The 16077-nt window shown below is 34.6% G+C and overlaps 1 protein-coding gene across 1 annotated transcript in view; it reads right to left on the bottom strand.

Annotated features, from left to right (window-relative positions):
- The window catches only part of CSMD3 (CUB and Sushi multiple domains 3), a 1470240-nt gene that overhangs the window by 1249703 nt on the left and 204460 nt on the right, over positions 1–16077 (bottom strand). The window contains exon 3 of the mRNA NM_001424929.1: positions 13949–14061. Coding sequence (NP_001411858.1) covers positions 13949–14061 — 113 coding nt within the window. The remainder of the gene's footprint in view (positions 1–13948; positions 14062–16077) is intronic.

Genomic DNA, 16077 nt, shown 5'->3' with positions numbered 1-16077 from the left:
TTTCCTTCTACAGGGGATCCTCACGATCCAGGGCTCAAATCCAAATCTCCTGCACTGCAGGCAGATTCTTTACTGACTGAGCTATCAGGGAAGACCCAGAAAAGCAAAGATACTAGCTAATAATTATTAAGTGCTACTTAAGTATCAGGCACTGCTCTTTGAATATTGCATCATTAACTCCCTTGATCTTCCAAACAACCTTGTGGAATCAGTATTATATTACATTATGAAGAACTGAGCCTCACAGCATCTGCATGATAAAGTAAGCCTTAAGTACTAGACCTTGTAAGTTTTTTTTTTCCCATTATCTTATATTTCTTACTAAGAAAAAAGATATGCTATTTACAAAATAAATTCGTATTAAATTATAATTATCTTAAAAAAACATCTGAAGCATACTATAAGGTTACAATTAAATTTAACTTATGCAATAGAATATAGTGATGTGCTACTTACTAATTTAAAGTAAATCAATTTACCAAAGTGAAGAGAAAAAAATATAAAAACTATATTAACCATATCTCTTTTCAGCTAAAGATAGTTCTCAAATGATAAAATAAATCTTTTAACTTTCTGTTCTTTCTCTTCTTGTATTTTCTATCCCATTTTGAACAATTACCTAAATGAGTCTCTCAACATGATATGCTAGGCAGAATTCTAAGATGGGCTCCAAGATTCCCATACCCTCCACATGAGTGCTGGTGGAACCTATAGATATGATGGAATGGTTACCGCCCTTCAAAAGGTTACATTGTGTGGCCATGTTGACAGGGCAGTCTCTCCTGTGACTGCTATATGACAAGGCTTCTTTGTTAACCAACTAAAGAGCAACTGTGAGAAAAGCACTCTAAGTAAGAAGAAAGCCATGTTTCAAACTGTCTTTGGGTGGTAAAGAACCACAAGAAGCCCATAAAATCTAAAATTCCTGATCAATCACTGGTAAGAAATAGGAACCTTAATCATACCACTGGCAAGAAAATACATTCTACCAGCAACTAGTAAACTTGGAATAGGACCCTGGTCTTAGGTGTAATAACAGTGTTAGCCAACACCCTGACTGCAGATTTGTGAGATCTGAGCTAAGAACCCAGCTGACCCCTCCCAGACTTCTCAACTATAGGACTATGAGATTATAACTTATGTTAGTTTGCTAAATGGTGGTAATTTATTATGCAGTAATATAAAACCAATATAGATAGGAAGGATCATTTTGTGGAAAAATCCTTTTAATATCCTTATGAGAAATAAGTGCATATGATATGTCTATATAGCAAAGCACAATATTGTATAAAACATAGCAAATCATAGCTAGTGCTTGACAACCAAAAGAGCATGCTGCAAAATGAGAAATAAAATCTTCAATTTTAAGCATTAGATAACCAAAATAATTATTATATATACAAATGAAAATGAAGAAAAAATATATATATTTAGAAATACTCAATAATCTTAACTACATAGTTGGAAATATCATCATTAATTTAATAATTAGATAAAAGAACAATAACTGAGGAATATTTAGTTCTCTAAGAGTCTGACAATCAATGCCTTGAGGTTAATTCATATTAAAGAAAACACAAAACCTAAAGAATATTCCAGACAAGATAACATATCACACTATATAGGAAAAGTATACATTTTATTGGGGTAAACTATGTTGTCTTATGTGGTATGGGGGAAATTATTAAAAATGCACTCAAAGCTAAGACTTGTATAATAAGTACTAAAAATAAGATTTTATGACATAATTATTTCTCCATGCAGAAAAAAATATTTTTATCTAATATAGAACATATACCCATTGGATGCTGTTTATTGTTCTTATTGAAATATTTGATTTGCACATTTTATTTTACTTGTATTTATTTCTTTATCATATTAAATGGTGCTCTGTTAAAAGGATAATTATTTGTATAGGGAAGAAATCATTTCAAATTCAATTTAATGCCATCATGCTTATAGTCAAATAATAAACATAAAATTATATTTTGTTAACTTTTTACATTTTGTTGAGAAATCAAGATAAATCTAAAATGAAGTTCTTAACTAAACTCATAGTATACTTTTCTTTTAAACCATTAGTTCTATGCTATCAGTTTTAATAACTTAACACAATGTATGGTCTTTGAGTGTACCAAACACAAAAATATCTTGACATATAATTAGAATCCTAAATTAATCATTGTCTCAAATTTCATTCCAACACTCATATCAAAATGATAAATTAGAACAGTTGACAGATATTACACATTTAGCAGCATATATAAAAAGAGAAAATTTATTGTGAAATGAGATTACATACTATGTTTAATCATCCTATTTTTGGAAAATGAAATACAATCTTGAATTCCATCCCACCTTATCCATATGAAACACAAAGATTAAGTAGGTCATATGTCACTGGCTTTACAAAATTTTTTTTTTTTTTTAGTTTGTTTTTGTTTTAAAGCCACGTGAGCAATTTTGCATTTTTAAATGCTTCATAAAGAAACTATGTATTTCAAGAAAGTAAAGATTTTAAAGCAAAGAAAATGTCCATTGAAAGTAAAAATAACTTTAATTATAATTTATGGCTTTTCTCAAATAAAAGACAAAAATTTTTCCTAAACCTTGTTCACTTAATGTATCTGTGATTAAACATAGCCCACATTCACCTTTTAACATATTCACTGGAGTTTTAAACTTTTGTAAGTGGAAAGTGAAAGTGAAAATGTCACTGCTCAATCATGTCAGACTCTTTGTGACCCCATGGACTCTACCCCACCAAACACCTCTGTCTATGGAATTCTCCGGGCAAGAAAACTGGGTAGCCATTTCCTTCTCCAGGGGATCTTCCCAACCCAGGGATCAAACCCAGGTGTCCTGCATTGCAGGCAGATTCTTTACCACTGAGCCACCAGGGAAGTGGGATATGTATTAAATCTTTCCTCATGACTGATTAAATTATTAGATAATCCTGTCAGTTTAGTTCAGTCATTCAGTCATGTCTGACTCTTTGTGACCCTAGGAACTGCAGATAATCCTGTATGTTGAATTTAATAAGCATTGTGCAGTGTGCCAGGATAGTGTACTAAAATAGAGGGCAATTTACAAAATAGGTAAAAGGTTCTATACCCTCTAGCTTCTCACAAACTAGTGTGAACAAAAAATTTTTAATGGCAGAATGTAGTGTAATGACAAAATGTGTTCATATCTGAGCATGTAGAGAAAGATCATTGTTGGGTTCAATGCTGGATTCCATAAATGACTTTCCAAAGGTAATTAAGGTCTGCACAAAGCTTGGAAAAATAAGAAATAAGTGGGCCAGGCAAGAAGAGCTAGAAATTTAAAGAAGAATAATTAAAATAACATAGTATATGTAGAAATTTAATACATGTTCATGTGACCATTTTATGAGTTGAGGCAAACAGTGATAAGAAATAAAGGTGGAGGTCTGTTATTATACAGGATATATGTGCTACACTGTGCAGAAATGAGAAATATTCAAAATGATATTGATTACCATTGAAAAACATAGTTTAATAGTACTGTTCAGGTTTTATTGTGAATAAAATGAAAATGTGTATCTTCCTGGATAATAGAAGTAAACTTGAAAATTAATAAATTCTTATATATACCTAGCCAAATTCACATAGTAATTTTAACACTGTGCCTTTTAATTCCATTATGAAGATGATATTTAGGGAAAAGGCTAATTTTTGTAATTCTCTAGATTGGGATTTTTTAATACTTTCAACTTAAAGAGAATATAGCCATTGTTTTGTAATAATTTTAAGTTGATACATTCTATAAAAATATTCACTTACTATGTTGTACACCTGAAACTAATATAATACAGTAAACCAACTATACTTCATTTACATAAATAAATGCAAGAGTGAGGAGGCACTCATGACCTAGCTAGAAGGTCACTGGCCACTACAGACAAAACCACTGCTGGGGCCAAGTACAGGGACCTGTGCACAGCCACCCACATCATCAGCTAAACAGGTCATAGGGAAGAGGCTCACCAAAGAGCCCAAATTGTGGAGAACAGACCTTTGGAGGGACTGCCTGCGACTGACAAAACTTCTGGAAGGGCCAGACCTCCAAAGGCCTCAAACCTATGGTCACTGTTCCAGAAAGGCCAGGACACACCTGCCGACACTCCATGAGGATCTGAGCATTGAAGACAGGTCTCCCAGAGGACCAGATCAAACAGAACCTAATTTCCAAAAAGCTCGGTCATGAGAGTTAAACTTAGAGAACTATGCCATTTGATGGGACTTTGGCAGAACATGGTAGACTAGATATCTGGAAGTCTAAACCATCCAAGAGTCAGACTTCTAGTGATAAAAATGCTAGAGATGGAACATCCAATGAATCTAGCCATGAAAGATGAAAAATCAAAGGATTGTGCTATGGAGTTCAAGGCCACCTGAGAAATTGTCTTCTGTAGTGTCAGACCAAACAGGAGAGGACCACTGGAGGAGCAGGCCATGGAAAACAGGATCACCAGGCTAGACCCAGGAAAATGAGGGGGAACCTGGCTGCAAAAGGGGTGATATGAAAGGGAAGTGAGGGAGACAGGACCTCATCCTAGCTCCCTCATACAAGCTGTGCCTCCTCTTCCTGCCCCTAGCCATTGGTGGCTAATGAAACCAAGAAAACCTGGAACACAGGGCTGATACCAATAGAGGGTGGAGAAGGCAATGGCAGCCCACTCCAGTATTCTTGCCTAGAGAATCCCTTTGACAGAGGAGCCTGGTGGGCTGCTGTCCATGGGGTCTCACAGAAGCAATTGAAACCACTGAAGCAATTTAGCAGCAGCAACCAATAGAGGGAGGAGATGGGAAGATAATCTCATCCTCTGCCTGTGACTCCACCCAAAGAAGAGGGAGGAGTTACACAGGGGAAGTAAACTTGGCAGTAGATTAAGATATCTCAATACCTAAATAGCCAGTCTTCCCAGACTTCCCTTGTGGCTCAGCTGATAAAGAATAGGCCTGTAATGCAGGAGACTTGGGTTCAATTCCAGGGTTGAGAAGATCCCCAGGTGTTCTGGCCTGGGTCACAAAGAGCTGGACATGACTGAGCAACTTTCACTTTCACTTTAATGGTACCCTAAAGGCAAAATTATACAGTGGAAGTGAGAAATAGATTTAAAGGACTAGATCTGATAGACATAGTACCTGATGAACTATGGACGGAGGTTCATGACATGGTACAGGAGACAGGGATCAAGACCATCCCCATGGAAAAGAAATGCAAAAACGAAATGGCTGTCTGAGGAGGCCTTACAAATAGCTGTGAAAAGAAAAGAAGTGAAAAGCAAAGGAGAAAAGGAAAAATATAAGCATCTGAATGCAGAGTTCCAAAGAATAGCAGGGAGAGATAAGAAAGCCTTCCTCAGTGATCAATGCAAAGAAATAGAGGAAAACAACAGAATGGGAAAGACTACAGATCTCTTTAAGAATTAGAGACACCAAGGGAATGTTTCATGCAAAGATGGGCTCAATAAAGGACAGAAATGGTATGGACCTAACAGAAGCAGAAGATATTAAGAAGAGGTGGCAAGAATACACAAAAACTCTACAAAAATAGGTCTTCATGACCCAGATAATCACGATGGTGTGATCACTCACCTAGAGCCAGACATCCTGGAATGTATAGTCAAGTGGGCCTTAGAAAGCATCACTACCAACAAAGCTAGTAGCAGTGATGGAATTCTAGTTGAGCTATTTCAAATCCTAAAACATGATGCTGTGAAAGTGATGCACTCAATATGCCAGCAAATTTGGAAAACTCAGCAGTGGCCACAGGACTGGAAAAGGTCAGTTTTCATTCCAATCCCAAAGAAAGACAATCCCAAAGAATGCTCAAACTACTGCACAATTGCACTCAATTCACATGCTAGTAAAGTAATGCTCAAAATTCTCCAAGCCAGGCTTCAGCAATACTTGAACCGTGAACTTTCTGATTTTCAAGCTGGCTTTAGAAAAGGCAGAGTAACCAGAGATCAAATTGCCAACATCCACTGGATCGTTGAAAAAGCGAGAGAGTTCCAGAAAAACATCTATTTCTGCTTTATTGACTATGCCAAAACCTTTGATTATGTGCATCACAATAAACTGTTGAAAATTCTGAAAGAGATGGGCATACCAAACCACCTGACCTGCTTCTTGAGAAACCTATATGCAGGTCAGGAAGCAACAGTTAGAACTGGACATGGAACAACAGACTGGTTCCAAATAGGAAAAGGAGTACATCAAGGCTGTATATTGTCCCCCTGCTTATTTAACTTATATGCAGAGTAAATCATGAGAAACACTGGGCTGGAAGAATCACAAGCTGGAATCAAGATTGCGGGGAGAAATATCAATAACCTCAGATATGCAGATGACACCACCCTTATGGCAGAAAGTGAAGAAGAACTAAAAAGCCTCTTGTTGAAAGTGAAAGTGGAGAGTGAAAAAGTTGGCTTAAAGCTCAACATTCAGAAAACGAAGATCATGGCATTTGGTCCCATCACTTCATGGGAAATAGATGGGGAAACAGTGGAAACAGTGTCAGACTTTATTTTTTGGGGCTCCAAAATCACTGCAGATGATGACTGCAGCCATGAAATTAAAAGACGCTTACTGCTTGGAAGGAAACCTATGACTAACCTAGATAGCATATTAAAAAGCAGAGATATTACTTTGCCAACAAAGGTCTGTCTAGTCAAGACTATGGCTTTTCCAGTGGTCCTGTATGGATGTGAGAGTTGGACTGTGAAGATGGCTGAACACTGAAGAATTGATGCTTTTGAACTGTGGTGCTTGTGAAGACTCTTGCAAGTCCCTTGGACTGCAAGGAGATCCAGCCAGTCCATCCTAAAGGAGACCAGTCCTGGGTGTTCATTGGAAGGACTGACGCTGAGGCTGAAACTCCAATACTTTGGCCACCTCATGCGACAAGTTGACTCATTGGAAAAGACCCTGATATAAGAGGGATTGGGGGCAGGAGGAGAAGGGGACGACAGAGGATGAGATGGCTGGATGGCACCACTGACTCAATGGACATGAGTTTGGGTGAACTCCAGGAGTTGGTGATGGACAGGGAGGCCTGGCGTGCTGTGATTCATGGAGTCGCAAAGAGTTGGACACGACGAGCGACTGTACTGAACTGAACTAAAAGGCAAAATATTTGAACTTGATCAAGAGACAAAAAAAAAAGTTTCTGCATATATCTCCTTATATTATGTTTCATAACTATGATCTCCTTTATCCTTTAAAGTATTTAAGGTCATGATTCATTATCTTCTTTTATTCACCTAATGTATTCATTACTAGAAAACTATTTAATATATATAATTTTAATGTATAAATCTCTCTTGCTACAGTTCAACTCTATTGCTGGAAGCATAATTGACTTCATTCTCTATTGTAATATTTTCATTGAAGTTCATGCTACTGCAGTTTAAATTTTCAAAGCTTAAGAATAAAAAATAACACCCCAAATTAAAAATCACTGAAGTCCTTTGACATTTTTAAGTAAATATTTTCAATAAACATGTGTGATGGGTAGCTAAAACAGAATAGTAAATAGTATAAACATTATTCTGTATGTGAATTGTTTAAAAGGGACACAGAATACATATGTCACATGTAATATATGTAAAAATATATTTCAACTTTTATGTTTCGTATTGTTTTAATATACAGCATTATCAGTAATTCTTATTTTTGTAATGCTCTTTTGCACTAAATTCTATATGGTCATATGTGTTTGACTATTATGAAATTAGTTTGTAGTTTAGATATAAAGTAAGCCTCTAAAATGTATATAGTTTATTTCTCCAGGGCACATAAGCATATTTTTACCTTTAGGTTAGTGCTTTAGTTTATAATTCTTGCTCATTAGAATTTTTTCATAATTTTCTAGAATGACAGAAATCCATGTAAAATGTTTAGCACTGTGACTGACACAAAGAAATCACTCAGTACATGTTACATGGTAGTAGTACTGTTATTATAACAAATTTTTTATGTCTGAATTAAAATTTTAAATGGTTTAATAAAAAATTTGCTAAAACAGAGACTTCTGTCTTTGTAATTTCTTAATTACTTAGTCATAACACATCAGTAATCATTATGGCATAATAGCTATCTTGTGTTTGAAGTGGTTTTCAAAACTTTTAATTTTTATATTAATTTCTGGTTGTTAAATTGGATTATTTACACATATTGAAATTATTCAGTATGCATTGGGATTCTCCCAGACATTAAACTATCCAATTCATATAATATATAAAATGTGAAAGGAGTAAAATGTAAAAGGATTCCACTGTAAAAAATAACTTTTAGCAAAACTAGAATATATTTTGAATACTGATTGGCATATCTGAAAAGACAAAAGAGTATTTTGATTGTGTGCTCCACAGAATACAGATACTACCAGTTTTGTCCAGACCAGATTTTAGAAGATGGTTCTTTGGCTATTCAACTTAGTATGCACTACTGTTTTTTTCAAACTTATTGTTTCACAGAACACTATTATACTTGTTTGTTTTTATAAACCTTAAGAAACCCATGGACGACCCAGGGGGATGGTATGGGGAGGGAGGAGGGTTCAGGATGGGGAACATGTGTATACCTGTGGCAGAGTCATGTTGATATATGGCAAAACCAATACAATATTGTAAAGTTAAAAAATAAAATAAAAAGTAATAGTAAATGCTAAAAAAAAAAAAAAGAAGAAACCCATGAAACAAAGTTGTATAAAACAAATTTTGAGAAAGTGACAAGAAATTCAAATGTATGATAGACAGTAATGAGGGAAAGTAAAAATATATGCATCTAGATATTAATGGGGAAAATTTGCCACAGAAATTTAATACCTCTCAGCTTCAACTTCAAAAAGCTTAAAAGAAAAGTATTTCTGATAAATGGTTAAGAGCTCTGAAACTAAATCAAAATTTGTGCAGGGACCTCACCTTCCACAGTTTTAAAGTAAATGGGCTGAAATAAGGCAACAGAAGTTTGTAACAAAAGAGACAATCTGTGAAAATCACAGATGACTAATATTTATCATTTATTCTGCATTGGATTTGCAATTGCAATGCATATTCCAGGGTTTCACTCCACAGTCTGATTCAGGATATGTTATTAGAGCCAAGAATCCTACATTTTAACACATTCTCCAGATGATTCTAGTGTATGTGGTCTGGTATTGGCAGTTTGAAAAATACAGATAAATGCACAAATATCATTAATAAATAGAGATCTCATAAATTCTAGTACACAAGAACAATGTCTCAGGAAAGTTCAGAAGATAAAATAATTAGTATAAAAATTATTATATAAAGGGAGATGAAATGATAAATGAGATTCAGATATTAGGATCATTCTGATGATGCATGCACAGGTGTACGTTTAGAGGACAGGCTTTGAAATTTCAAACCACGTTTTCTGAACTTCAAATACACCAGCTGGGCCTTGATAGTGTCACTGGCTGTGGTTAAATAAACACTAGTAGGTACTCCCTCTGTAAAATGTTACATAGTGTTGCATGTGGTGTGGTAGGATTAATGAATCTTTACCTCCCAAGGGTCACTGGTGGTAAAGAACTTGCCTGCCAATGCAGGAGATTTAAAAGATGGAGGTTCAGTCCCTGAGTCAGGAAGATCCCCTTGAAGAGGGCATGGCGACCCACTCCAATATTCTTGCCTGGAGAATTCCCTGGACAGAGGAGCCTGGTAGGCTACAGTTCATAGGGTCACAAAGAGTCGGACATGACTGAAGCAACTGAACATGCACAAGCACAACGTACCCTGCCATACCCCAGAGTCACTGGAATCTGTGAATAGTACCCTGCAGAAAGATCTTCAGGTGTGGATTATGCTTATGTGAATTATGCTTGAGGATTTGAACATAGGCAGACTGGGTCTACCTGGATAATCAAAGCTAATCTAATGACGTTGGCCTTTAGAAGCTGAGAAATTTCTCTAGCTAACGTCACAGATGAATGAGGAAAGAGGGTAGTAAAGAGATGAATTAAGAAAGGGAAGTCGGAGAGATTTCAAGTATGAAAAGGATTCGCTGCACCAGTGACTAGCTCAAAAATGTGGTCTTACATGCAAAGAAGAGAGAGGCCTCTAGAAACTGTGAGCAATAGGTACTTTCCAGTGCATTCTGATAAGGGCCTAATCGGCTGACATTTTTATTTCCGCCATATGAAACTATGAGCAGAGGACTAGCAGAGACCACCAGGATTTTTAGCTACAGTTTTCTATGGTAGCCACAGAAAACTAATATTACATGGTAGAAGATTCCCATCACAAATCAATACCTGATGATGTTCTGCAGTTTGATAACCAATCCTTCAATACTACTTGGTTGCCTAGTACATATATTAATATTTTAAGTCAGGATCTCCCATGCATACATTTAAATGTCATGAAGAAATATGAATCCATTTTTACTGAGGCAGAAAAGACAGAAATTTAATGCTGTATATGTAGAAACAACAGAGAGCTATGAAAATACTTTTAAGACTATTTCATGAAACTTGATAGTCAGATATATTCCTAAGTATTTTATTCTTTCCATTGCAATGGTGAATGGAATTGTTTCCTTAATTTCTCTTTCTGTTTTCTCATTATTAGTGTATAGGAATGCAAGGGATTTCTGTGTGTTGATTTTATATCCTGAAACTTTACTATAATCATTGATTAGTTCTAGTAATTTTCTGGTGGAGTCTTTAGGGTTTTCTATGTAGAGGATCATGTCATCTGCAAACAGTGAGAGTTTTCCTTCTTCTTTTCCAATTTGGATTCCTTTTATTTCTTTTTCTGCTCTGATTGCTGTGGCCAAAACTTCCAAAACTATGTTGAGTAGTAATGGTGAAATTGGACACCCTTCTCTTGTTCCTGACTTTAGAGGAAATGCTTTCAATTTTTCACCATTGAGGATAATGTTTGCTGTGGGTTTGTCATATATTGCTTTTATTATATTGAGGTATGTTCCTTCTATTCCTGCTTTCTGGAGAGTTTTTATCATAAATGGATGTTGAATTTTGTCAAAGGCTTTCTCTGCATCCTTTGAGATAATCAAATGGTTTTTATTTTTCAATTTGTTAATGTGGTGTATTACATTGATTGATTTGTGGATATTGAAGAATCCTTGTGTCCCTGGGATAAAGCCCACTTGGTCATGGTGTATGATTTTTTTAATGTGTTGTTGGATTCTGATTGCTAGAATTTTGTTAAGGATTTTTGCATCTATGTTCATCAGTGATATTGGCCTATAGTTTTCTTTTTTTGTGGGATCTTTGTCAGGTTTTGGTATTAGGGTGATGGTGGCCTCATAGAATGAGTTTGGAAATTTACCTTCCTCTGCAATTTTCTGGAAGAGTTTGAGTAGGATAGGTATTAGCTCTTCTCTAAATTTTTGATAGAATTCAGCTGTGAAGCCGTCTGGACCTGGGCTTTTGTTTGCTGGAAGATTTTTGATTACAGTTTCAATTTCCGTGCTTGTGATGGGTCTGTTATGGAGAACAGTGTGGAGATTCCTTAAAAAACTGGAAATAGAACTGCCTTATGATCCAGCAATCCCACTGCTGGGCATACACACTGAGGAAACCAGAATTGAAAGAGACACGTATACCCCAATGTTCATCGCAGCACTGTTTATAATAGCCAGGACATGGAAGCAACCTAGATGCCCATCAGCAGATGAATGGATAAGAAAGCTATGGTACATATACACAGTGGAGTATTACTCAGCCATTAAAAAGAATACATTAGAATCAGTTCTAATGAGGTGGATGAAATGGAGCCTATTATACAGAGTGAAGTAAGCCAGAAAGAAAAACACCAATACAGTATACTAACGCATATATATGGAATTTAGAAAGATGGTAACAATAACCCTGTATACAAGACAGCAAAAGAGACACTGATGTATAGAACAGTCTTTTGGACTCTGTGGGAGAGGGAGAGGGTGGGATGATTTGGGAGAATGGCATTGAAATACATATAATATCATATATGAAACGAGTCGCCAGTCCAGGTTCGATGCACGATACTGAATGCTTGGGGCTGGTGCACTGGGACGACCCAGAGGGATGGTATGGGGAGGGAGGAGGGTTCAGGATGGGGAACACATGTATACCTGTGGTGGATTCATTTGAATATTTGGCAAAACCAATACAATATTGTAAAGTTTAAAAATAAAATAAAATTAAAAAAAAAAGAAATTTGATAGTCAAACCAGAAAGTATGACAACATTCTAATTCATCTTCCAAGTTCCTACAATTTCAGTATACTTAGTACTTGCTGAAAGAATAAACTATCTTAAAATATCTTTATACTTTGATGAGCCGAGTTCGAGTTCTCTATTATGGAGCCTTTTTATTGTATTACTAGCTTCTTCAATATTGCCAAAATTACACTTAAAATTAAACCTTTGTTTTATAGTGTTTCAAAGTGTGAATTAAGTTGCCAAGATAAAAGTATTCAGCTATTGTGAAAGCACCTTCAAAAATAATGATTATTACTATTACAATGTAGGAATTAAGTCATGGAATGCATTCTCCCCTGGTAGAGAAAGACAGTTCAGAAATATATTAGGTATAAAATTGTCTTCACAACTACTGTGATATGGCATTATTTAGTGCATCAAAAAGATAAAACATTTTTCCTTAATTGTTTGCTAGAGAGTACTTTTTTCCCTAGGGTGAAAGCACTAGATGAAATTCTTACCTTAAAACTCCCCCCTCCCCATGCAAGCTATTAACCTTTATACTAAATCAATCTATTTTATATATGATTTTTTTTTTGCTAGTGTGCCCTTTAAACATATTATATTTTTAATTACTATGTGCTTTAAAAAGTAACTACCCTTGCTACTGTATCTGTATATCTTTTACCATGATGCTAGATTTACTGTGGTATATTCTGGTTATGTGGTCCTGGGGAGGTGAGCTGAATTTTGTCATGCTATTCTTATGGGTAAAAAAGATACCTTCCCTAAACTATGTGAAATTTTATTGTCAAATCACAGAAGAAATTACAACTACATGACCTCAATATATAAACCCTTGAGAACACATTCCTGGAGGAGGAAATGGCAACCCACTCCAATATTCTCACCTGGATAATCACATTGACAGAGGAACCTGATGGGCTTTGGTCCATGGGGTTTGCAAAGAGTTGAACATAACTGAGCACGTGCACATACATGAGAAAAGTTTATTTTTGCCTTCAGAATTTTTTTTTCATTTCAAAAAGAGAAAATAATGTAGATTCTATGCATTTCTAACACCATCATCAGAGCCTGTGGTATCATCCCATTATCAACAAATATTTGTATCGTGAAACATGAGTATGCACACTATGTGGGATAAAGAAATATAAAGATTATTAGTGGCCTCAAACTTCAATTTTTTTGAAGTTTTCTTTGTTTTCCTCTTTCTGATTAAGGAATTATGGATCTGTGGAACTGGAAAGACTGGTTTAAAATGAAAAATGTCAACTCTTGACTCTTAATGGACTTTTCTCTTCATTCTAACTTGTGGAGAACCCAAATTACCAGTTGATTTTATGGCAGATAGGCAAAATACAGAGAATAGGGTGGAGTCTGTTATGTCTGAATCTCAAATTAGGCCTAGTTTCCTTTCACTGACACATTTTCTTCTCTTTCATTAAAGTTAAAACCTATAATGATGCCATGGTTTCATCTCCTAAGATTTAAGGGAAAACATTTTGTCTGTCTAGGCACATTCAATGAAGCATTAAAGCTTACTAAGTGTAACTTTTTATTATGTATTGATGATTATCGAGAAGGTGAATCTTGGTATAGGATTTGATATAACATGATGAGCTATATCTTCTGTCCTGGTGATTTTTCTTCTATTTTCAACCTGGAGAATTTTGGTTTTGTTACATTAAGTTGGCAATGGTCTTTTTATATTACCATCACTTACCTTCATAGTATACTTTAAATCCATGAGCACTAACTGCAAAATCACTGGTCAAACGTAGTGAGAATACAGATTTGGTACTTGTTACTGGTGGTGGCAGATGGAATCCTGTTAACCTAAAACATAAATGGAATTAACTGTTAGTTATAGACATTTTACCTAATAGAAGTGAAAGAGTATTAAAAGTCATTTTTATCAAATCCCCAAGTTTTGTATAAGTGTGTGTGGTGTGAATTAATTTATGACATGTTGATTTGAACATGTCATTTACATAAAGTAATTACTATAAATATATATAAACATATTTATGTGTGTATTATTACTGTTTATCATATCTACTAAACATATCATTTACATTAGGATATTGATCGATTCAGACTTTGGGAAATAAGTTATGAGGCTATGGATTTTCTGTGTGCATTTTAATTGTTGATTTTAACAACATTTAGAAGACATTTTTGTCAGATCATTTTCCAGATTGTTTAAAATATATATAAAGAGTGGGAAGTATTTAGAGAAATTTGATATTGAAAGAAGAAATGTGATCTAAATATGAGACTATGAAACTGAAATGTCCACAAATGAAAAGTGACTTTATTTTAACAGTACCTAGTAGGCTCTGTTAAAGCTAATAGTTGCAAATTATTTTTGGTTAATAATTCATAATTTTGCATAACAAATATTTGTCTGATATTTTGCCCATAATTTACTAGTTATTTTGCTAATAATTTATTGCATATAATTATAAGCTCAATTATATAAAAAGTAATTTATAATTGACACTTTATAAGCCAGAAAAGAAAAATTAAAAATAAGAAAAAGCACATTCATGAATGTAATTTTTCTAAAACTAATGAAGATAAATTATTAAAATTTTTTTCTATGAATTGCCTTTTATATCACGTTCCCATTTTTTATTCTTAATATAAGAGTAACAATTGAAAATTTTACGCAATGGAAGTATACTATTTTTTAATATACTTGCTATTTTTGCCCAACGTTATATAGGTAGGATTAGTCTGTAGTGAAATTACAATACATTTTTATTTCTGAATAGTATAAGTTCTTGTTTGTCTTGGGTTTATTTACTCTAAAAATGTACTAAGAACCCCAGAGATATATGGGTTTGATCTATCAATATTTATTCTATTTAAGTTAAAACTGAGAAACATTTTAAAATGTACATTGATTACTGTATTTTAAAATATCCAGAATAAGCCCATTACATATTGACATAAGTAATATCTTAATATTAAATAGCTTTCTCCAAAGCAAAAATGAAAATACATTGTACTCTATTTTTGAAAATCTCTTTAATATTTGGCCTATTAGTGGAAAATGGCTAGATTATCATATCTGCTCCTTTATGGAATATTTTGCAATATGTTATTTGTTTGATGGGTATGAAGTAATGTGATTTCAGTTAGATATTTAGTTTTAAAAGGGAAGAGTGTTCTAATAACTTTTGCATGTAAAAATGGTTACTCTTCTTTGATACTACACAAAAACTTGACAGTTATAATGTTGAATTCAAACTGAATCAATTAATTTTTTTTTTACTCTGTAACATTAAATTCCTTTGGTTCACCTAATTCAAGTTAACACATACTTAACACATTATTATCTCACAGTAGAGTCTCACAAGGGTGAAATCATGATGTCAACTTGGATGCTTTGCTTTCTGAAAACTCTGAAGTTATGTCTGCTTCCACTTCCAAATTCAGAGGGCTGTTGCCAGAAGTCAGTTTCATGAAGTTGTAGAACTAAGGACCTCATTCCTTGCTGGCTGTTGGCTTGGGGTCATTCTCAGCTTTTAGAAATTGCGAGCATTTATTGGTTGGTGGCTACCTTCATCCATCTCCAGAGTGAGAAATGGCAGTCCAGGTTCTCATTCTTCAAATTCTTTAGTTTCCCTTTCTACCTCATCTTTCTGCCACTCCCTCTTTTGTCTCCAGGTGGAGGAAGTTTTCTGACTCTTCTGCATATAGTTGGAGAGTTCTCTGCTTTTAAATGCTCATGTAATTAGATTTGTGTCCAAATTGATAATTCTAATATCTTTCTATTATAATATTTGTAATCTTAATTGCATTTTTAAAGCTTCTTTCATCTTGTGACATAACATATTCACAAGG

This window comes from Bos taurus, chromosome 14 (genome assembly GCF_002263795.3).
Source record: "Bos taurus isolate L1 Dominette 01449 registration number 42190680 breed Hereford chromosome 14, ARS-UCD2.0, whole genome shotgun sequence".
Taxonomy (NCBI): Eukaryota; Metazoa; Chordata; class Mammalia; order Artiodactyla; family Bovidae; genus Bos; species Bos taurus.
This window is presented reverse-complemented; position numbering and strand designations above follow the sequence as displayed.